This window comes from Sabethes cyaneus, chromosome 2, assembly GCF_943734655.1.
Source record: "Sabethes cyaneus chromosome 2, idSabCyanKW18_F2, whole genome shotgun sequence".
NCBI lineage: Eukaryota > Metazoa > Arthropoda > Insecta > Diptera > Culicidae > Sabethes > Sabethes cyaneus.
Genome location: NC_071354.1, coordinates 177,478,163 through 177,501,418, shown reverse-complemented (window position 1 = coordinate 177,501,418; position 23,256 = coordinate 177,478,163). Strand labels below are relative to the sequence as shown.

Sequence of the window (23,256 nt, the reverse complement as noted above, 5' to 3'; positions counted from 1 at the left end):
GTCCGGCAAGAGTATATCGAGCTTTATTACTTTTTCGTGTAAATACATATGCAACACTGCTTTCACTACTGCTTTGGAATGTTTCCTGGCTAGTTTGCTTGAACTAAACCAACGCTCTCTACTGTTTCATTTATGTATAAATAACTTATTAGAGGCAGAATCGTACATTCATACGGTTAAAACTACTCTATTTATCTCATCAAATCCCTATTGTTTTGTATATTGTATGAGAATAAAGTAATTTTGTTCGACTTAATTGCTACACTTCTTTACCTTGGTATGATTTACTGACATAAAAATTATCGTTTATTTTCTTTGATCATAAATTACACTGCCTTAAACCCAATGCAGTCAGAGTTTCTCTGTTGGGTTAGAAACGAACAGTTGTTTTTGGCACAGCGTCTCCTTAATCTAAGGATTCAAATTCTCGTTTATCGACTGTAATAAATGCAGCTTAATGTGTCCGAATGCCAATGCGAATGCGCAGTATAAAACTTGCTTGGAAACTTTATCTGCAGGCACTTTAAGTTGCACATATGAACTTTTAAAACTAGTACGAGTATTATTTCTTTCTAATCCGTCGTTGTATTTGTGAATGTTTTCGTGAGTAATGCGAGTTTGCTTTCTTCGTCGTTTCTTGGCATCATTCCATTTGGTTAATATCAATCGTCCAAATAGGTCCCGGTACTGTTACGATTCAACGTCGTATCCACCGTCGGTGAATAGGACTTGTACGTTTTTGACGATCGCTTATGCTTCACCGTGCAGAATAGTAGCATTGAAGAAATTAAACCGAAAAGCTGAAATTAAATAATGTTACATTTACAAAGTAAAACGAAATATAACTTGGAATTTGTGAACCTGCAGGAACGCTATGACTAGGCCTACCGTGCCAACGACATGTAGCCGCTGAACAAACCACATCTGCAAGATATGTCCGCAGCTTTTGTCCCACAGCAGGGAAGGATCGCCGGCTCTGAAAAACATAATCGCTTTTAAGATCATCGTATTCAATTACCAAACATGTTGAACATACTTCCGGCAGTCTATGCTTTGTAGATCATCGCCAGATCCATCAAGGAATGCAGAATTGTATCGCGGTCGGCAGCAAGATCGTGGTACCCACCGTTCACCGGGCCAAGCGCTGATGTCGTACCAATCTTCATACGAAGTCACTCCGCAACATTGTAGCTGAAACAGATATTCGGGATCAATATTTCCATAAATTGATAAATAAATAATATAAAGCCCAATAATTTAATACAGGCAGGATAAATGACCTTTCGAACTACAAACCGTTCGAAAGAACAAATATCCTGCCACAAAATTAAATCGAAAAAATTAGCTCCGCTAAATCATAATCATTTTTCTCGCGACGGCTATTATATCATATTGCATCACGTTCTTCGATAATTGAGGAAAACTCACCTCCACCTGCAGCTTGTCCCAGATGGATGCTACCGAGGGTGCCAGAATGCCTCCCCGGTCCGTTACATTGTAGTGCTTCTCGATACCGTACTTGAGCTCGTGGACCAACATCCGACCGATGCCGCCGCGAAATACGAACGCCAACGATCCCAGCAGGAACTCGCTCAAAAAGAGCAATACCACCAGCGTGAAATACTGCATAGAACGGAGAATGAAACATTATGCAATTTGCACTCGACCCAATCGAACGCCAGGCGGCGGCGGGTGGAAAAGTCATTACTCACTATAATTAGGAAACACCTGGACTGGAACCACGAGCCGCAGCAGCCGAAGAAGGCGATAACGAAACTAATCACTCCGATGGTGATGAAGACGCAGTCCGCACTAAGGCCGGCGTGGTCCGGAAGCAGGGTGGCATAGCCCTGAGCCGCGAACCGAAGCCAAACTCCGATCGCTAGAAACCCACTGCCGCAGATCTGGGGAGGGAAAATTAATTGATGTTTGCGGGGTTTTACATTGAAAACGCATGTTTTTGACCGGAAAGCTTACCCATATGAGAATGTTGAATGAGCAGAACGTCCGTCGTATGCAGGTGTACCCGGAGTTACCCATTGTACTGAAACGATAATACAAAAACCAATTTCAATAACTGGAAATTGTTATTTTTATTTAAAAAAAAATAAAATTAACTAGACAGGTATGATAGAATTCTGGTCAATTTCAAACACAAGCTTAGAACAGTGAACAAAATATTGCAGTTGATGAAAATTGTTTTACATTTGCCCGTAACGCAAAGTGCTCGTCCCCTATTACTAGTGAATTTTGCACTACAGTTTATACTAATACGCATACGTTTATCTCCCACTTGGAGATAACGATTGCACAAAATGATAACATCCGCTCGGAACATATCCCTGCTTATGCGAGTCAGACATGGTTTTGGATTGAAACGGCACTCCGAACCGCATAGGTCAACATATTTTTAGATAAGCTAATCGCATAATTAGCATAATTATAATACAGAATACCCACGTCTGCCAATAGTACATTGACCAAACTCGTGACTTTAGTCATGACCTTGAAATGCGGTCAGGCATATATTAATATTTATTTTTTGAAACGATGATTCTACAATTGATGAAGGGACGGTAAGGGAAAGTAATGAAGAAGGATTTTTTCGGGAATGAAGGGGAAAGGTGGAAAGGAAGGGGGGGGGGGGGGGGGGTAATTGGTAGCTATGGTTAACAAGTTGTCGTTGTGACTCCTATCTTTTGTCCAATGCTGGAAGGTGCATGGGTCGAACCAAGTTGTAATCAGAGATTATAACCGGATTTGAACCCACAACACCTGCCAGGGCGTGTCGCTCACTGGTACCCGTGTACCTTTGAACCACAGAGGCGCTGGACAAAAGAAGTCTGCACAACCCCCCTTATTAACTTTATTAATCTTTTAATCCCTTATTAATCTTTTGTCCAGCGCCTCTGTGGTTCAAAGGTACACGGGTACCAGTGAGCGACACGCCCTGGCAGGTGTTGTGGGTTCAAATCCGGTTATAATCTCTGATTACAACTTGGTTCGACCCATGCACCTTCCAGCATTGGACAAAAGATAGGAGTCACAACGACAACTTGTTAACCATAGCTACCAATTACCCCCCCCCCCCTTCCTTTCCACCTTTCCCCTTCATTCCCGAAAAAATCCTTCTTCATTACTTTCCCTTACCGTCCCTTCATCAATTGTAGAATCATCGTTTCAAAAAATAAATATTAATATATGCCTGACCGCATTTCAAGGTCATGACTAAAGTCACGAGTTTGGTCAATTTTCATAGGAACGGAGCCTTTCTCCGAAGAACCGCGCTGAGAAACGCGGACTAACACGCTTTCGGACGAAAAGCGTCACACGCAGTACCTTGCAAGTCGTAAGGGCCTGCATAGTGTCGTCGTCCTGAAAGTAAAAAGTCGTTAGACTAAAACTTCTCGGTCGGTGGTTTCTACAGTAGGTGTAGGAAGAGGCACATTGTGTGTCTAAAAATAGAACAACCCATGTCGAGCTATGGTTAATAAGGGGGGTTGTGCAGACTTCTTTTGTCCAGCGCCTCTGTGGTTCAAAGGTACACGGGTACCAGTGAGCGACACGCCCTGGCAGGTGTTGTGGGTTCAAATCCGGTTATAATCTCTGATTACAACTTGGTTCGACCCATGCACCTTCCAGCATTGGACAAAAGATAGGAGTCACAACGACAACTTGTTAACCATAGCTACCAATTACCCCCCCCCCCCCCCTTCCTTTCCACCTTTCCCCTTCATTCCCGAAAAAATCCTTCTTCATTACTTTCCCTTACCGTCCCTTCATCAATTGTAGAATCATCGTTTCAAAAAATAAATATCAATAGTACATTACTGATCTCTGTCTACCAGTGATGCAGCAATGCTGAACTTACTTCCTTTTCCTTGGTAACGGTTAAACCATTTATATTACTGCTGGGCCATTCCATCATAAACTTGAATGTTTAAGAGTTTAAGAGCTAAGCACCTGGGCAAATAAAAAGGTGAGCATTGAATTTTAGAGAATTTTAGAAAAAGAAGACAAAATTTTATTTTTTCACACATTTTTACCTTTGTTATACTATAACAAAGGTTTAAAAATTGGTTTAAAAACACGAAAGCGAACCGAGGCCCGGAGGGCCGAGTCACATATACCAATCGATAGGGTTCGACGAACTGAGCAATGTCTGTTTGTGTATGTATGTATGTGTGTGTGTGTGCGCTTCATTTTCTATCGCCTGTTTTTCGGAGATGGCTGAACCGATTCGTTCGATTTTACTTTTGTTTGAAAGGTACTATTGCCTAGTGTATCACTATTGTGTTGTTTCATGGTCCGACTTTTTGTTTAAAAGTTATGAGTAAAACCCGATTTAATCCACCTAGTGGTGAAAGGAACCTTTGTTATACGGTCTTACTTGCTATTTGAGATAGAAATCGACACATCTTCTGAACATAATTCATCTATCGGTTAACGTTGCGTAGTGCGTTGGTTTACATAAAATTTTTGAAAATTGATTAAGTTTAGAAAATTTGAACAAAATAGGAACACTTAAATTTTGATAGATCTTTTTTCATGAAATTGCTGAGTAAGGATAATTAAGTTGTTATTAATCTGAGTAAGTGCAAATAAAAGTAAGTTGTAAGAGGAAATCTTATCCTTTAGCGTATGAATTGTCTAATAAAGGTCTAATTTATAGGTTTTTAAACTATGCATAGTTTCCTGTAATGCCATTCTATTTGAATCACATCAATAGAGTTTTCTTGAATAATTTTCATCAATTTTGATTAACTTTCGGTTACTCACGCTGTTGTATTTTATACAACACGTGTAGGTTTTTCAACGCCATATTGTTATAAAGTTTCGTTCCCTGCTACTTCCGGGATTGCACAAGGCAGCCATCTGGGTCCGCTGGTGTTTGTCCTATATTTTAACGATGGAATCCATTCGCTAGATTGCCCACGTCTAGCTTTCGCGGATGATTTAAAATTGTTCAACGCTGTCCGAAACATTGACGATGCTTTGTTTCTACAACAACAGCTAAATGCATTTGCCAGTTGGTGCGAGACGAATCGTATGCTACTAAATCCGATCAAATGTTCTGTAATCACTTTTACGAGAAAAAATCAACCGATTCACTTCAACTACAAACTCAATGGACTTCCAATTCCGCGAGTGGAACAAGTCAAGGATCTCGGCGTGTTACTTGATGTTAAGCTAACTTTCAAACAACACGTTTCATTGATTGTTGCCAAAGCGTCTAGACAACTAGGCTTAATTATGCGAATGACACGTGACTTTAACAGCATTGAATGTTTGGTAGCGCTCTACGGGTCACTGGTTCGAGCTTCCTTAGAATACTGTTCCGTAGTATGGATCCCTCACTACAATAACGCTATCTACCGCATCGAAAGTATCCAGCGTCGCTTCGTACGCTACGCTCTTCGATTGCTTCCATGGCGACAGCCAATGAGGAATACTCGATACGAGGATCGTTGCCAACTCATCCGAATCGATACTCTCGAACTTCGCCGAGAAACAGCGCGCGCCATGGTTGTTTCGGATATCTTGACATCCAACATCGACTGCCCTACCATCCTTCGTCAAATCAACTTGAATGCACCAACCAGATCACTGCGGAGGTTATCTCTACTAAATTTACCTTTTCGACGGACGAATTACAGTGCCAACAGCGCTATATCTGGTCTACAGCGTTCTTTCAACCGAGTTTCGGCAGTATTTGATTTTAATTTATCACAACGAGTGTTACGTTCGAGTTTTGTCTCTATGTTTCGACGTTTTATGTATTAGTTATTAAGGTCCATTAGGGCAAGTCTTGCCTGTTGGTAATAATAAATAAATTTGAAATTTGAAATTTGAAGTTACAAATCGTTGTTTAACTAACGTATATTCTTCAACAAACTTATTGTGAGCAAAATATCATAATTATTCGATGCATTAATAATTTAAATTGTTGGGAAAATGTATGCAGCAAAACTATCAACAAATGTAAAATGTTTAAAATGTATCTGTCTGCTGGTAGTCAAGTAATTCGGAGTCAAAATTAGGGTATTCTTTATAATCAAAGTTCTACAGTTCCTAAACAAGCAAACATACAGGTATTTCAGCAAAGTTGTATATTTTTACTACTTGTACATTGTACATGTACTACAACATGAAAAATTACAAAAAGAGCAAAAATAGAAAAACTGATTTTACAAATTCATATACAATAAATAAGATATTTTTATCTTCGCTGCAGAGATAGAAGGTTCCTGTCTTTAGCAAAATTTCTTGTAATAATAGGCTCTATAACTTTGCAAAACACATCACAATGACAACGAAGAAAAATATTTTTTTATTTTACCTTTAGGGGGATTAATCAAAATTTAAATTCCACCAGACGATAGAGCTTTCAATTTCAAGAAACTCTTCCAAAGGTTCGATAAACCTAAAACCAAGTTTTCCCAGTCAAAACCCCAGTGCACACGTTTTCTTTGGTTTGGGGCTATTTTACGCGCGAGTAACCGTGTTATAAAAGTTGGCGCGAGTGTTCGAGGATTAATATCTTTTGACCGGTAAAACCAATTCTTATGAAATTTTGCATATATATTCGTAGCGTCAAAACCTCTCGTATGATATTAAAATAATTGAGATTAGGTAATTTATCTTGGTTAAAATCATTATATATTATTGTTAATTTTGGTGTGGTGTATACGGTTGCTCATAACTTTCAAATTAAACGTCCAATCAAAAAATCATTCAATAGTGATCTATTAGGATATATTATCTTTCAAATGAGACTAATAGCGTATAAATCGGTTTGGCCATCTCTAAGAAACAGGCGATAATTATTACCTTGTCAAAACAGGTTTTTTAAGCATAACTTTTAAACTACTTGTTTGTTTTCAATTAAAAATTCCTGAACAATTTAACTTTAATAAGGGCTTTCATTTGATACTAAGATCGTTGAAATCGGTCATGTACTTTCGGAGAAACCCGTGTCACGTATTTTTCACATTTTTGCTTATAACTTTTAAACGAAACATCGTGTCACGAAACAACTCAATAGTGATCTACTAGACTATAACACCTTTCAAACAAAAGTAATAGCGAACGATTCGGCTCAGCCATCTCTGAGAAACAGGCGATAGAAAAAATCATTACATACATACACACACACACACACACACACAGACATTGCTCAAATCGTCGAACCCTATCGATTGGTATATGTGACTTGGCCCTCCGGGCCTCGGATCAATTTCGTGTTTTTCGACCAATTTTTAAACCTTTGTTATAGTATAACAAAGGTAAAAATGTGACAACTACCAGACACGATTTTCTCCGGAACTAGACAACCGATTTCAATGATCTTAGTACCAAATGCAAGCTCTTCCTATAATATAAAAATTGTCAAGAAGTGTTATTGAGAACAGACAAGTAGTTTAAAAGTTAGCCTTAAAAAACCTGTTTTGACAAGGTAATAATTATCGCCTGTTTCTCAGAGATGGCTAAACCGATTTTTGTGCTATAAGTCTCATTTGAGAGGCAATATAGCCTAATAGATCACTATTGATTTGTTTTTTGATTGGACGTTTAATTCAAAAGTTATGGACAATCGTGTGCAACACATCAAAATTAACATTAATTTATAATAATTTTGACTAAGATAATGTATCAAGTTTCAATTATTTTAGTATCAAACGAAAGGTTTTGACACTGCAAATGTATCTGCAAAATTTCATAAGAATTGGTTTTGCCGGTCAAAAGATATTAACCCTCGATCACTTGCGCTAACTTTTGTAACACGGTTTACTCGCGCGCACAATAGCCCAAAACCAAAAAAAACGTGCGCACTATAGTTTTGCTTGGGAAAACTTGGTCTTAGGTTTATCGAACCTTTGGAAAAGTTTCTTGAAATTGAAAGCTCTATCGTCTGGTAGAATTTAAATTTTGATTAATCCTCCTAAAAGTGAAATAAAAAAATTATTTGTCTTCAATTTCAATATTACGCACTGATGTGTTCTGCAAAGTTTTAGAGCATTTTATTACAAGAAATTTTGCTGAAGACAGAAACCTTCTATCTGTGCAGCGAAGATGGAAAAATTTTATTTATTGTAAATGAATTTGTAAAATCAGTGTTTCTACTTTAGCTCTTTTTGTAATTGTTGTATGACTGGTTCATGTATTACAAAGTTGTACAAATAGCAAAAATACACAACTTTGCTGAATATAGTATAGCTCTATGTTGTAACAAATTAAAGTATTAATGCATTGAATAATTCTAACATTTTGCTCATAACAAGTTTATTGAAGAATATACGTTAGTTAAACCATTTGTAACTTTATAACAATATGGCATTTAAAAGACCTTTACTACGCAATGTATATGTTAAAGAATATTACTTCCTTTTACAACGTTTTTCACCGAAAAGTATCAATTAAAACCAGACAAGCAACTTACATTTACTTGTACTTACTCATATTAGGAACAACTTACTCAGCAATTTCTTGAAAAAAGAATCTATCAAAATTTATAAGTGCTCCTATTTTATTCAAATTTTGTGAACTTATTCAATTTCCAAAAATTTTATGTAAACCAACGCACTATGCATCGTTAACCAATAGATGAATTATGTTCCGAAGACGTGTCGATTTCTATCTCAAATAGCAAGTAAGACCGTATAACAAAAGTTCCTTTCACCACTAGGTGGATTAAAACAGGTTTTTCTTCTTCTTTTTTGTTTTTCTCAAACTGTATTTCGTTTGCAAAGCTCAAAAGCTATAAAAATCGTTACCAAGCTCCTACCAACAAAACAAAAAAAAATGTTTGTTCCAATACGTTGTGTAGTTTCTGAGAAAAAGGTACATAAAGTTTGAAAATCGTGGTTTTTCAGGAGCGGCGTTTTATTCCGTCGAGGTTGTTCCACACCGCACTGGAAAGCTTATGTGCAGGATCGTTTTTCGGCCATTTCGCGCGGTAGGATCAAATCAAAATTAGTATCAAAATAAGCAGAAAAGAGTGCAGAATCAAAATCTGAAATAAAAAAAAATAATGACTTTTTCAAAAGTTTTAGTCGTTTATGTCCCCTTAAAAGCAACGTGATCGCTGATAAACAATCCGCCTCCATCACATGTAAAGAAAAATGAGACGCATGGTAATTTCTTAATTCGTAGCATTTATTGACGCGAATCTAACCAGGACTGCCTCATAGGTTCAATTCAAATTTCAACTTTGAGGTGCTCTTGCGTTAGCACACAAAGTCCAAATATTGTGAGTTTTGCCTAAACTTATACGCAGTCTAAAGGAAACACCGCGTTAGTGTCGCCAAAGGTAACTAAAACTTTATGATTTCTATATTTCTATATAATTTCTTCCAATAATATCAAAATCGACCCGGTAACCATGAAAGAGCATTTCGTTTTTGAGTTGTGTGGTGGATAACTTTCAATGAAATTCACAATACTTAATGCGAGTAAACGTCAATGTTTTGAACGTCAGTAAATCGCTTCATCGCTTTTATCCACTGACCAACCTACCTGCGCCACTGCATCGACAACTGTTTCATCATCTGTCACTGTGAAGTCATTCACCTGTAACTTGTCGCTACCGGGATGCACACCTACAAGCATTTTGGAAGCCCCCAATCCCCTCAGTACAGTCAAGTTATTCCAGCCAGCGCACAGTAGTCCAAAAGGGCGAAAAGTGGAACTTTTTTCCTAGTATCTTCTGTTTTCATTGTATCATTTATGGTTTTCAGCACTTTTGTTCGTAAGAATACTGTGAAAAGTTAGTCATCGCTTACTATAATGAAAATAAAAAAATAACTTTTGTGTGTTATGAAATATAGACATAGTTTCTTCGGCAAAATTGTAAATATTGTAAAAACAAGTAACTTTGCTGAAGAAATAAAATTTCTATTTTTATCGGGTGCTGAACTATAGCGCATATTCTTTAAAACTTCTTTAAAAATTGGTTTTTCAAGCTTAGATTTTCTCCGTTGCATTTTACAAGAATACAACGTTGTAGGCAATTTTCGAAGCTCTCAAAACACACGTTTTTGCAGAAGACCGCAAATCTCTGGGACTCTGGGAGTCGAGTACTATAAACTTGTATGGGTTCCGCTTGTCTCCAACCACCCAAATGAGAGTACGGCAAGCATACGTTTTACGTGTTTCGCGTTCGCTAAAGGCTCGATACACGTCCATTTTCATGTGTTCGTAGATAGACGCATGGTTTCTTCAACAAAGTTATGGATAAGTTATCTATAAGTAAATGAAAATAAAAAGTACAAGGGTCCATGCCTAGTGGCACGGGCGCAGGCTTGAAGTAGGACTACGAATGTAGTGCAATTCGTCTCCCAATGCTAAAGCCGGTGATATTTGTATGAATTTCATATATAGATACTCAAGTTGCGCATTAAAGAATTGTGTTCTTACATGTGATACATGTTGGTGCAGATTTGGGGAATTATTTCGAACAGTTTCGGGAAGATGCAGATTATTTTTTGCAAAAATCTGGCATCCCAGGTTCCGCTAGGCAGCTTTAAACACATGTGTATGTGATACGATTTTTTTCGACCAGGGATACCAGACTTGCAGATTTGTCTGCAAATTCCAGATTTTTGGAACAGTCTTGCAGATCATTATAAATTTGCAGATATTTGCAGTTTTTATGACTTTTATTGTTTTGGTGCAGATTTTTGTTCGAAGCTCTTTAAACTTTCACAGACTTCCTAAAAAAGTGTGCAGATTTTCGCAGATTATTTTCAAACCAGAAAATTCGAGTAGCCGGAAAACTGCTCGATTTTTTCGGTTTTCAAACAGTTCCAGACACATTTTAGAAAATATAGCATCTCTGGTTTCGACTACATCATGGACCAGAGATGCCAGAAGTGAAGACTTGTCTTCATTTTGAAGACATTTTTGTTACAAAAAAGTGAAATGTCTTCACTTGAAGACATGTGAAGACATGTCTTCACCATGCATTTAAATGGGCGGAAAGCCGAAGGAAGACAAATGAAGACATTTTTCCTTGATTCGTGAAGACTTTTCAAAAAATCACCTGGCATCCCTGTCATGGACACGCTACTGTTTTGTTAAGGAAGGTTGGGAACACGATTACGATTCTGCCTGGACTGGCACTGGACCGCTGGCATCTGTATTTTGTTTCGTGATGCCGTAATTTACAGCAATTCGCCATTACGCTATGAAGATCGTCTGTGGTGTGCTGGAAATGGCAAGGTCGCAGAAGTTTTACTATTTTCGCAGCTAAATAATAAACAAGCAAATTAAAGAATGAAAGTTTCAATTTAATCATTCGTAAGCAAAATACTGCACCAGTCTGGCAGATTTGTTTTAAATACATCGATGTTTTGAATCCAACACGGTCGGCGTAATTTCCACTCCACACCAAACAATAATCGGCTGCTGCCGAGTTTTACCACCTTTGCCGCGTCCGGAAAGGGAGATAAAATCGTAACTCTCATTATTATTTGTAACCCAAACAACGCGAAAATGATGCCGTTCGCAAAATCAATTCAACTGCTTCATATACTTATTCAGTAGTTCTTAAAAGAACTGATTGTTTTCTACCAGCTGTTAATAATACAAATCGAAGAAATTTACTGCTTGGCAGCAGCTTTTTTCGGACCGCATTCTCCGTTAGAACTTCTTTTGGCTTTGGAGTTTTCGATGCCTTTGCTATGGTCTTCATTGACTTATTAATCTTGCTTCTCGCTAGCAAGTTTGGTAGGCGAACGAACCGGAAGCGCCAGTTGTTTGTTTGGACCAGCTTTCTCTTGTTGAAAACTAACTTCAAAGCCTTTTTCACGAATGTGTCCAACCTTGAAACGTCACAATTGTAGCTGGCGGCGATATATTTCTAGACGGCTTGCAACGAGGATTCGTTGACTCTTCGGTTTATTGGCGTCTCGCTTAGTGAATTTGGATGTCTTCGTTGCCTTATTCCGGGGAAGAACAGCTGAAGCTCAACGATTTTCGAGCGGATTCTATAGAGCGTAAATTAAATACAATCAAACTTTGATCTCTTTGATTCAAAGGGAATTTAATCCATAGCTGTTCTCCTATATATTTCTGTCATCCGTGTTAGGGAAGTATTGGCGTGGGAAGGCAAAAATAAAATTAAAGCAACGTCATGAGTAAGAAGACCGCATGGTGAGTCACCACATATTTAACGTTTTATAGATCAAATCAGAAGAAATTCTTCATGATTTAAAGAATCAGCGACATTTGGAAATTTAATTAAAGAAATTTAGTATACAGAAAATTTTCATCTCTTCATTAACAAATTCGTTCGTCTTAAAAAGGACGGGTTGTGGTAATTTATGAGGTTGAAAATCCGGCCAGCAGGGCTTGAATGTTTGAAACAACACCTCCCAGGGCAATGGTGACAATGGTTTTCGGACAGAGCATTTTCCATTGATTCAAGCTCTTCCGCTCCCGCAACCAAATATTCTAATATAGCAGATAATAGATCGATGCTCCGGTACCAACGCGTTCTGCGCACTCTACACCAAACAATGATCGGCTGCTGCTGCCGCTGCGCTGCGTTTTACCAGTTTGCCGAGTCCAGTGAGGGAGATATAATCGCAACTCTCTGCTCTGTACCATACCGATGTCAATGCGAAAATGATGCCGTTCGCCGGCTTACTTCTGATTATATACCAGAGCAAACGGCACCAAGTTGTAACAAAGGCGGATCAACGTAGGGCAGAGAATTATAGACACGAAAGAAAGGCGGTACAACGTACAACGAAACCGTACATTGTTTGAACAAAACCGGTGTCCGGTGCTTCCTTATGAAGAGCTACCAGTTTCTGCAGAGCAACCTAATATGAAGCATCGACATCGTCTTCATGCCACCGAAAATCAGTGGAAAGGCCGCAAAGCGCGATAGGAAAAAGAAGACAGAAATTCTTCGGAAGGTTTGTCTTGTCTTAATACAGTTTAAACATGTAATTTCTGACGGGCTCGTACTTCGAACGCTCATACTAAACTGCCAACATCATTTTAAAATGTGAAAAAAGTCAATTTAACTGCTTCGTATACTTTTATTCAGTAGTTCTTAAAAGAACTGATTGTTTTCTACCAGTTATTAGTAATGCAAATCAACGAAATTTACATCTAGGCAGCAGTTTTTTTCGGGCACCTTCTCCGCTGGAACGACTTCCTTTGACTCTGGGGCTTTCGGTGCCTTTGCTACGGTTTTCATTGGCTTAGTAGATTTTTGTTCGGGGGTACCATCGCATATTTACTAGTATAGCTTTAATCGGAGCCGCCTTTGCAGCAGTTAGCAAAGATAAATTGTTTTCGTCCGTTTTATCAACCTTGAACGAATCGGAATCGCCTGTTCTTTTTGTTTGGACCAGCTTTTCGACAGCTAATTTCAAAACCTTTTTCACGAATGTGTCCAACCTTGGAACGTCACAATTGTGGCTAGCGGCGATTTACTTCTAACGGCTTGCAGCGAGGATCCATTGATTTTACTGGGTATTAATAGCAGCAAAAACCATATCGTTCGCTGGCGGACGAGTCGGTGGCTTCTTCGGTTTGTTGGCGTCTTGCTTGGTGAATTTGAATGTCTTCGATGCCTTATTCCGAGCAAGCAGCAACCGCTGAAGCTCAACAATTTTCGAGCGGATTCTATAGAGCGTAAATTAAATACAATCAAAGGTCAGCTTAACCCATAGCTCATTTCGTATATATTTCTGTCATCTGTGCTAGGGAAGCATTGGCGTGGGAAGGCAAAAACATGAAAATAATGAAATAATGAATATCCGTCTAAAATTTTCTCAATTATTAAACGTTTGTTTGGAAAACATGGAATCTATTGTATTGTTATGGATTTTTTGAAAAATTTCCAATCGATTGATACCAACATCTCTAGAATCTGTTGACGGATGACTGAGTTATAGGCGTGCAAACCATAACCACTTTTCGTTACATGTTCCCTTTTCGTTTTTCTAAAGTGCACCCCAGTATAGAAATCAAAGAAGTAGTCCTACTTCAAAAAGTTTAACAAAACGGGTCTTTCCTTTTAAAAAAGAGGTACTACCACTAATCGTGGGGGGTATCAATCGACACCAAATTTAAGATTTTTACTTTCTGACCTAAAATGAACCATCTTTTTTTGAAACGATGATTCTACAATTGATGAAGGGACGGTAAGGGAAAGTAATGAAAGGAATTTTTTTTCGGTAATGAAGGGGAAGGGTGGAAAGGAAGGGGGGGGGTAATAGGTAGCTATGCTTAACAAGTTGTCGTTGTGACTCCTGTCTTTTGTCCAATGCTGGAAGGTGCATGGGTCGAACCAAGCTATAATCAGAGATTATAACCGGATTTGAACCCACAACACCTGCCAGGGCGTGTCGCTCACTAAAGTCACGAGTTTGGTCAATGAACAATCTGACAAAATTTGGTTCAATGCCGTGAAGGTCGATTACACGGTTATCGGATACTTTGCATATTTCACTCTAATAGATAATTTACAGATTTCACATCTGAATAACTTGAGAACGGCTGAGCCTAAGAAACAGTTTATATAAGAATTTAGTTCAAAGTGATACGTATAGAATTTGACTTTTTATAAAAATTACAAATTCAAATACAAATACAAATACAAATCCAAAATAATATTTGAGTTGAAAATGCCCATATCAAATGACATATAAGATGGTATAACAAAGGTTCCTTTCACCACTAGGTCGATTAAATCGGGTTTTGTATATGGGACAGATCACACCTTCTATCCACTCCTCAGGTAGTTTTTTCTACTCCCAAATCCATGAAATTATACAGTAAGGTGCCGTTTCTAGCGATTCCCATTTTTGTAGAGTTCCGCCGGGAGTCGGACCTTTCCGGTGGCTCTATTATTCTTCAGCTAACCAAGTTGTCGCCGGATCTCTTCGATATAGGGAGCCTGCACGCTGTTATCACTGTTATATCACTGTCACTGTTATAACGCGATGGAGATGCTCATCGAAGAACTGCTTCCACCTGTCGACCACCTCGCGCTCGTTTATGATTAGATCGCTTTCCTTGTCTCTACTGCCTGGCTTCGATGCTTACGAGTTTGAGCTCAATCTCATATCTAATTTAAATCCAATATTTAGTCAAATTTAAATTCTGTTTTAAAGCCTGTTTCTACTAAAATTTGAAATCTAATTTAAAGTCTAAGCTCAAATGTATTTTCCAATCCAATCCAATCCAAATCCAATTTACGTTCAATTTCCATTTTTCAAACTTAATATCAAATCGAAATCCACTTCAACTCCATTCAAAATCCATTTCAACTTTATTTTCAAATCCAATTTCCAAGTCCAAGTGTAATTCAATTCCCACTTTTTCTTTTAAATCACATTTCATATCCAGTTCCTAGTTAAATTTCCAGTCCAAATTACTCCAATTTACGTCCAATTTCAAATCCTAGTTTATGTCCAATTTCCTGTTCAATTTGAAATAAAGCTTCGAGCCGAAATTAGTGCAAATTCAAATCTAATTTAATGTCAATTCTGATTTCAAGTCCAATTTCAACTCTAATTCTAAGCCTAACTTCTAATCCAATTTTACCTTTGGATTGAAATATAATTATGCCCAGAAGTTCGAAACTTTCAACTTAACCAGTATTTTTGTGATTAGTAATAATAGATTCGCCATCCTACGGTTACTCTATTTTCCTGACCAAAACATTCTTCTGAAAGGAGGGGTGACCCACCTTTTGTTTATGTTTGCGCACGTTGGTAAATATAGGCTATCCATTGGTTACTGTGATCGTGAATACGTTGCATCTATTTAAAACATGTATTTCTAGTAAATCAGATGTTGTTTATCTGCTATTATAGCGGCACGAAGTGTTTTGTCACGTTTTATTTTTGTAAAATACTCAGTGCTAGCTTAAAAGTACCAAAAAGGAAGTGTTTTGAGTGAGAAAGAAACGAAAATGACTGAAGTCTATAAAAAGAAGATGTATCAAATCGAAAAATCGGGGATAGGATAAAATGGTAAATAACAATAATTTAAACGACTCAGAAAATCATGCTGCAATTAACGAATAGGTCGTCAGAGTCCATTTATGGCAGTCAGTATGGCACCGAATATCACCCTTCCCTTTCCTTCTTCAGTGTACCAACATGCTTCCATAGACTCGGGAAACGATCACAAAAAAATAAAATTAGTTTAACTAATCTGCAAGCCGTAATAAGATCTTGCAACTCGGAGCATTAAACATTGCATTCTATAGGTTCTATTACTTTTTGGGGCATAAATTACAATAAATACCGAGATTTCTGCCCAATTGAAATTCATCACTATATTTTCACTTTTTCGTCGTCGATTTTTCATTAATTTTTTTCGGCCGTTTCATTCGTCACATCAATTACAAAACTTAGCTTGAGACACAGAAAACTTTAATTTACCTCCCGAACAGTTATTTGATAAGATATTATAATGATGTTGCTTAAACTGTTCACTTGAATTGATATAAAAGAACTTTACTTCGTTTCGAATGCAATTCCGAATTCACGGCCGTCGTTGCTGCTGTACGTTACCAAGGAAACGGACATATATATGAAATGATGCCAACGTAAACATTTGAGCATGAAATTGACCAATTATTTTCGCTATTAAATTGAGGGTCGTAGAGTGTCGATAATACCTATACCTCACTGATAATAATATTCATTGTAAACAACATTTTATGTTATAGAATTACTGTCGGATTTAGTTCAACAGTAAAAATGGATACGCTATTCTACGTTTCATAATTGTTCATAACAGATTATTACCTATAACTGGCAGCCCTGTTCTCATGGAAAAAGTGCCATAGCATAAAGAAAACGATAGTAACAACAAGTACTGAAATCAGTAAAACAGCAGCTGGACTCTGCGACCTTCACTTTAAATTTCCGCCGTCTCACCACACGGATAGAAAATTAATCTCCGAAACGAGCAATATGACTCATGATTCCAGGTTTCTAGCTTATGATTTATGAAAATACACCATGAATAATAATCATGATATCACGAGCTTCTTACAGTACAACACGACGCGAAATCATGAACTATTATTCATGATTTTGCGCTGCCCGATATGGCATTTTAGTCATGATTTGACAGCAATTCAAACTTCATGATTTCATGATTTCATTCATGGCATCGGAATCAAATTTCTTCCCATGCACCTAAGATCAACACTGCACTGAATCTACCAATTTTTTAAGCAAATGATCGTTGAAATCGTTTGTTGTGTATTTTAAAATAAATTAACAATAATAAATATGGTCTTACTGCATTTTTGGTTCACGATATTCCGCAGTCCACTTATCTCGAATTGCGTGCTTCATATGCAAACACAGCCAAAAATAAATCGCTCTTACATATAACCTTTCTCTGTTTTGGAATAACAAAAATCGAGCGCAGATTATTCACTTTTTAAAATTCAGCAATCGTAAAAGTGATCCATAAATTACAGGTTTTCGAATAAACAACTCGTTCATTTCTGCTGCATTTACCATCACCTTCGGGAGCAATTTCCCGTGACAGATGCCAGATTTAGCATACCAATGAAGGAAATCTTTGCTTAATCGTCTATACGTTTTTATCTGAATAACTGAGGTGCATTATAGCCATTAATTGTTGAACCAAAAGTAATTGAAATGAACAGAATAGCAATTTGGTGCATTGGAAGTGTTAGATAATTGTGACGCATGAGATTTCCGAGGGATTAGTGTAACATATTTCAAAACACACCCGATTTGTTTTTTGCTTTCATCTACTTTCACAGGTAGGTAAATTAACAAAAAAAAAGCGGAACGATTGGAAGCGAAACGATTGCGACAACGCAAAGCTATTTTGGTCATTTTCATTTACCTCTTTCATTTCCATTCATCAATAATCAAACTTACATAACTGTCATGCAGATTTTTAAACTATGCATAATCAATTCGAATCAATTGGATATTGGAATGCGCACGACGGACGTGTTTCAAAACTAATTCTCGTAAGCAATTATTTTATGCTGTTTCGGGATGGTCCAACCTGTATTTTAGACCTTTGGTTTTGCTTTAAAATTTTAGGTGCCTAAATCATATTCGAAACAATATATACATCAAACCTATTTTGTTTCCTGCGTTCATTGTAATATTCCCTACAACCATCATGTGAAAGAGCCAACAAAAGTGAGAACTTGTATTACCTAGGCAGAAATGGGGACGCTCTCACAGACCGAACCAAAGTTGATCGACCCTGGCTGGTGGAGAAAGCCCCACAGCCCCGCTGTTCAAGCATGAAAATGTCTTTCTAATGCTCCCTAAGCTAAATTTGAGGTGTTGCACGCCAGCCAAGCTGGCCGACAGGTGACTTGCGTCGTACCTTTGTAGATCCAAGGCGTGCGTCGTCGCGAGGTATGGGGCACGGTTTACGGAAGACTGAAAAATAAAGATATGATCTACGGTCACACGAAACATTTGGTGTGCCGCAGCTCATTAAAAATGATTAGCTCGGTGGCATCGTTTCACACACCGGCCGGTTATCACGATGCGAGCGGCATTTGGTTTGAACATAGTATGCATGTTGCAAGCGTATAAAGAAGTCAGTTTTTAGAAACTTTTACTTAGAATGTATTACCTATATCAATGTTATATTACAACGTTACACAGAATAAAATGTTGTTTAGATTCAAGTTTTATGAAGCCTTTAGAATTTTGGTGTTTGGTGCGTAATAACACAGAGAACAGAACAGACAGTTATGTTCATATAAAATTTTATGTAAATGGTATGTGAACTTTTAAAAGGTGTCCCACATCAAATTGCGTCACGGACAAAAGTAGCCTTTTCGACTAGAGTTACCTTTATTTGTGATGGCACTCTCCATTTTGATTTGAAATTTAACGGTTTATGAGTGCCTTGTCGCCTCTGTAATCTATAGTCTCTGTAGCTTTTACTGACGACTTACGTCAAGGAGGACTTCCAGCAGTTTCCGGGGCTACTGTTCTACACCACTCAGCATAAGTTTGATGTTCCGGAGGAAACATCAAAAACTTTCAAAGTATGCCAAAAAATATATGATTTGGCAAGCGATTGCGCCGTTCGTAATTACCGGGACTGTAAACGGGCAGATCTCCCTCAGGGAGTGTCTACAGAAGCATCTGCTTCTCTGTTGAAGCAACACGGGGACCCTACGTTCTTCTGGCCGGATCTAGCTTCGTGCCACTATTCAAAGGATGTTCTAGAGCGGTACAATGCCAACCCACCCAACGCACCAGAGTAAAGGGCTATTATGAAGCAGGTACTACGAAAGCATCCCGAGGAGGGAATCTGAGGACGATGTGAAGAAAAAGTGGGGTTCCGTGCAGAAGAAGCTGCAACCAGATATTGTACAGAACCTTATGAGTGGAGTTCAGCGTAAGGTGCGAGCATACGGTTATGGTAGTGAGGTTGAATTCATTAAATATGGCTAAAAGTTTACTAACGGGTTATATTTTATTGTCTAAAAGTTCGAAAAGGATCGGTTAACTAGGTATTTTCTACAGCGTTTTTTCCGTGATACAAATTGATGTGGGACACCCTTAATAGCAAAAGAAAGCAGGAACATTTCAAGGAGTGTGGTTGTAATCGCGGGTGCTCTGAAATGAATTGCGTTTTTACCAGTGAAATTCAGTACAGTGTTGTGTAAATACAAATGTAATCTATACCTATAAAGAAGGATTTCTGTCTGTCTGTCTGTCTGTCTGTCTGTCTGTCTGTCTGTCTGTCTGTCTGTCTGTCTGTCTGTCTGTCTGTCTGTCTGTCTGTCCGTATGTTCCTTATAGAATCGAAAACTACTGAACCAATCGGCATGAAAATATGCATGTAGAGGTTTTTTGGGGCCAGGAAAGGTTTTAGTGATGGTTAGAAACCCCTCCCCCCACTAAGAGGGGGGGCTCCCATACAAATGAAACACAAATTTCTGCATAACTCGACAACTAATCAAGTAAATAGAACAAAATTTGGCATGTGGGTGTTTTCGGTGACAAGAATTTATTCTATGGTAAATTAAGACCCCTCCCCTCTTTATAAGGGGAATTATAACTCCTCTCCTCCTTAAAAGGGGGGGCTTCCATACAAATTTCCTCATAACTCGAGAACTAATCAAGCAAATGGAACAAAATTTGGCATGTGAAAGTTTTCGAGGGCAAGAATATTTTCTATGGTGAATAAGGACCACTCCCCACTTTAAGAGGGGGGGCTCCTATACAAACGAAATACAAATTTCCTCATAACTCGAGAACTAATTAAGCAAATGGAACAAAATTTGGCACGTGGGTGTTTTTGGAGACAAAAATTTTTTCTATGATGAACTGGGACCCCTTCTCACTTTAGGAGGGGGGCTCCTATACAAATGAAATACAAATTTCGTCATAACTGGAGAGCTAATCAAGCAAATGAAACCAAATTTGGCATGTGAAAGTTTTCGAGGGCAAGAATATTTTCTATGGTGAATTAGGACCCCTCCCAACTTTAAGAGGGGGTGCTTCTACACAAATGAAATACAAATTTCCTCATAATTCGAGAACTAATCAAGCAAATGGAACCATATTTGGCATGTGGGTGTTTTTGGAGGCAACCATTTTTTCTATGATGAATTAGGACCCCTTACCTTTTTAAGAGGGGGGCTCTCATACAAACGAAATACAAATTTCCTCATAACTCTAGAACTAATCAAGCAAATGGAACCAAATTTATCATGTGGGTGTTTTTGTAGGCAAGAATATTTTCTATGGTATATTTTCTATGGATTTCCCCACTTTAAGAGGGGGGGGGGAGGCTCCTATACAAATGAAATACAAATATCCTCATAACTCGAGAATTAATCAAGCGAATGGAACCAGATTTGTCATATTGGGGTCTTAGGACGCTAGAATTTTTTCTTTGGCGAGTTATGCCTCTTCTCCCCTTTAAGAGCAGGGCTCCCATACAACTAAAATACCAATTTCCTCATAACTCGAGAACTAATCAAGCAAATGGAACCAAATTTGGCATGTGGAAGATTTTGAGTCTTGAATTTATTTTACGATAGTTAGAGACCTCTCACCCCTGTGGTAGGGAGATATGGACTCTCATACAAATAAAACAGAAATTTTTGCGAAACTCAAAAACTAATCGAACTCGAGAAATTCGAGACTCTTCCATAAAACATTAGTCAATTCAAGACCACAAAAACTATCTATAGTAACACTAGATCATTCAGGACGAGACGGTCGCGAGTGTTGCCGGTGAACCGCCGTGGGAAGCGCCGCCCACTGGGGGGCTTGCAAAACTCGAGATTGTGACAAAGATCATCCGAGATTCATGATTTATGTACAACACAGGTTAATTTGTGGCAATACGAAGTTTGTCGGGTCAGCTAGTCACGAATAAAGGACCATTGCTATCTACTAATAATCAAATGCCGTGATTTCCGACGCAAATTGTGCTAAATTATGATGTTTTTGGTTAAGCAAATAATACAGGCCACCAAGAAGAATGCGTTAGTTTGTGTATGTGTGAGCGCAGTCGCTTAAAGCGCTGTTTAACACTATCTTTGTGTTTCATTCCAATTGGAATAAAGAAGAATTGAAAAAACCAATTCCGCGAAATACCTACTGTCTTCCTACGAATAAAACAAAAAAAAACTTTTTCTGCAATAATAGTCATACTCATACATTTCGATGGAACAACATGGCTTTTTCCCAAAACGCTCTATTCACACAAACCTGTTGCAGTTTAGCTCGTTCTGTCTTCGTCATATGGCGATTGCTGCTCAAATTGATACAGTATATACTGATCTTAAGGCTGCCTTCGATCGTATCGACTTCCAATTACTGTTACGGAAACTCAACCGGCTAAAGGGCTTCCAACGAATTTATCTGCTGGCTCCAGACATATCTGACGAACCGCAGCCTATCAGTGAAGCTAGGTTCTACCGAATCGTTCAATTTCTGCAACAAGTCTGGCGTCCCACAGGGAAGCAATTTGGGACCATTACTTTTCATAATTTACTTCAATGACGTTTGTGTCGTTATTCCACCGGGATGCAAACTACTATATGATCTGAAATCTGAAATGATCTGAAAATTTTCCTTGCTGTACGATCTGTAGAGGACTGCAAACAACTACAAGACTTAGTTAACCGATTTGCGGATTGGTGTCGCATGAACAACCTTACTATAAGCGTCAACAAATGTTCAGTGATCACCTTCACTAGAAGTAAAACCCCAATCATGTATGATTATAGGATCGACGAATATCTTCTTCGACGTGTCGCTAACGTAAAATACCTGAGAGTGGAAATGGATTCCAAGCTCACCTTTCAAGATCACTATTTCAGTATTATATCCAAAGCAAACTGAAACTTGAGGTTTATTATGCGCTTAGCTAAGGACTTCCGTGACCCGTACTGTCTACGCGCCCTCTACTTTTCCTTAGTGCGATCCATTCTGGACACGACCTCAGTTGTATGGAGCCCATACACACGTCTTTGGATTTCAAGAATTAGAGCTGTGCAACGGAGATTTGTTAGGCATGCATTACGATTCCTTCCATGGTCTGATCCATCAAATCTTCCCCCATACGAAAGTAGGTGTAAACTGATAAATATCGACACCTTGCTTGAAAGGAGGGATACTTCGAGAGCTGTTTTCGCTGCCAAGCTGCTAAAAAGCTGCTGAAATTGATGCGCCAGAAATTTTATCAATGCTGAACATAAATATCGCACCAAGACCTCTGAGAACCCGAGAATTTTTTCGTCCAGCATTCCACCGCACTATGTACGGAAAGCATGAGCCAGTTCAGGAAATATGTAGAATATTTAATAGTGTTTACCACCTGTTCGATTTTCATCAGTCATCAAACCACTTCAAATATAAAATACTTCAGTGTGATATTCTAGGTTAAGTTTGTGAAATTTATAGTTGACAATGTATGTTTGTAATTGTATATGACGATGACTATCTTTGTAATCCATGTTTATAAATCTGTACTGTGAATGAAAAAATGATGGGTTTTTATGCCGATTTGAGAATGATGTTAATGTTGTCAACTCAAATCGGCTTTCCCTACAGATACACTTCTAGAAGACTCAGTCCGTTGAAGTTGAATAAAATAAAATAAAATAAATAAATAAATAAATAAATACTTATATTCGTTATAAGTCAGGTAAGACAGTAGTGATCTGACACCAGTATTTAATTTTATTAGGCGCATGAGGGAAGTATTTGGTTTTTAATTTATGTATTACGTGAT

The 23,256-nt window shown here is 38.1% G+C and overlaps 1 protein-coding gene across 1 annotated transcript in view; it reads right to left on the bottom strand.

Moving 5' to 3' along the window:
* Positions 1-13: 13 nt before the first annotated feature.
* Positions 14-23,256, bottom strand: part of LOC128738628 (tetraspanin-9) — a 36,907-nt gene continuing 13,664 nt past the window's right edge. The window contains exons 2-7 of the mRNA XM_053833915.1: positions 1,978-2,044; positions 1,713-1,904; positions 1,429-1,623; positions 1,037-1,191; positions 862-976; positions 14-800 (exon numbers count right to left, since the gene is read on the bottom strand). Coding sequence (XP_053689890.1) covers positions 663-800; positions 862-976; positions 1,037-1,191; positions 1,429-1,623; positions 1,713-1,904; positions 1,978-2,040 — 858 coding nt within the window. The 5' untranslated portion in view covers positions 2,041-2,044 and the 3' untranslated portion in view covers positions 14-662. The remainder of the gene's footprint in view (positions 801-861; positions 977-1,036; positions 1,192-1,428; positions 1,624-1,712; positions 1,905-1,977; positions 2,045-23,256) is intronic.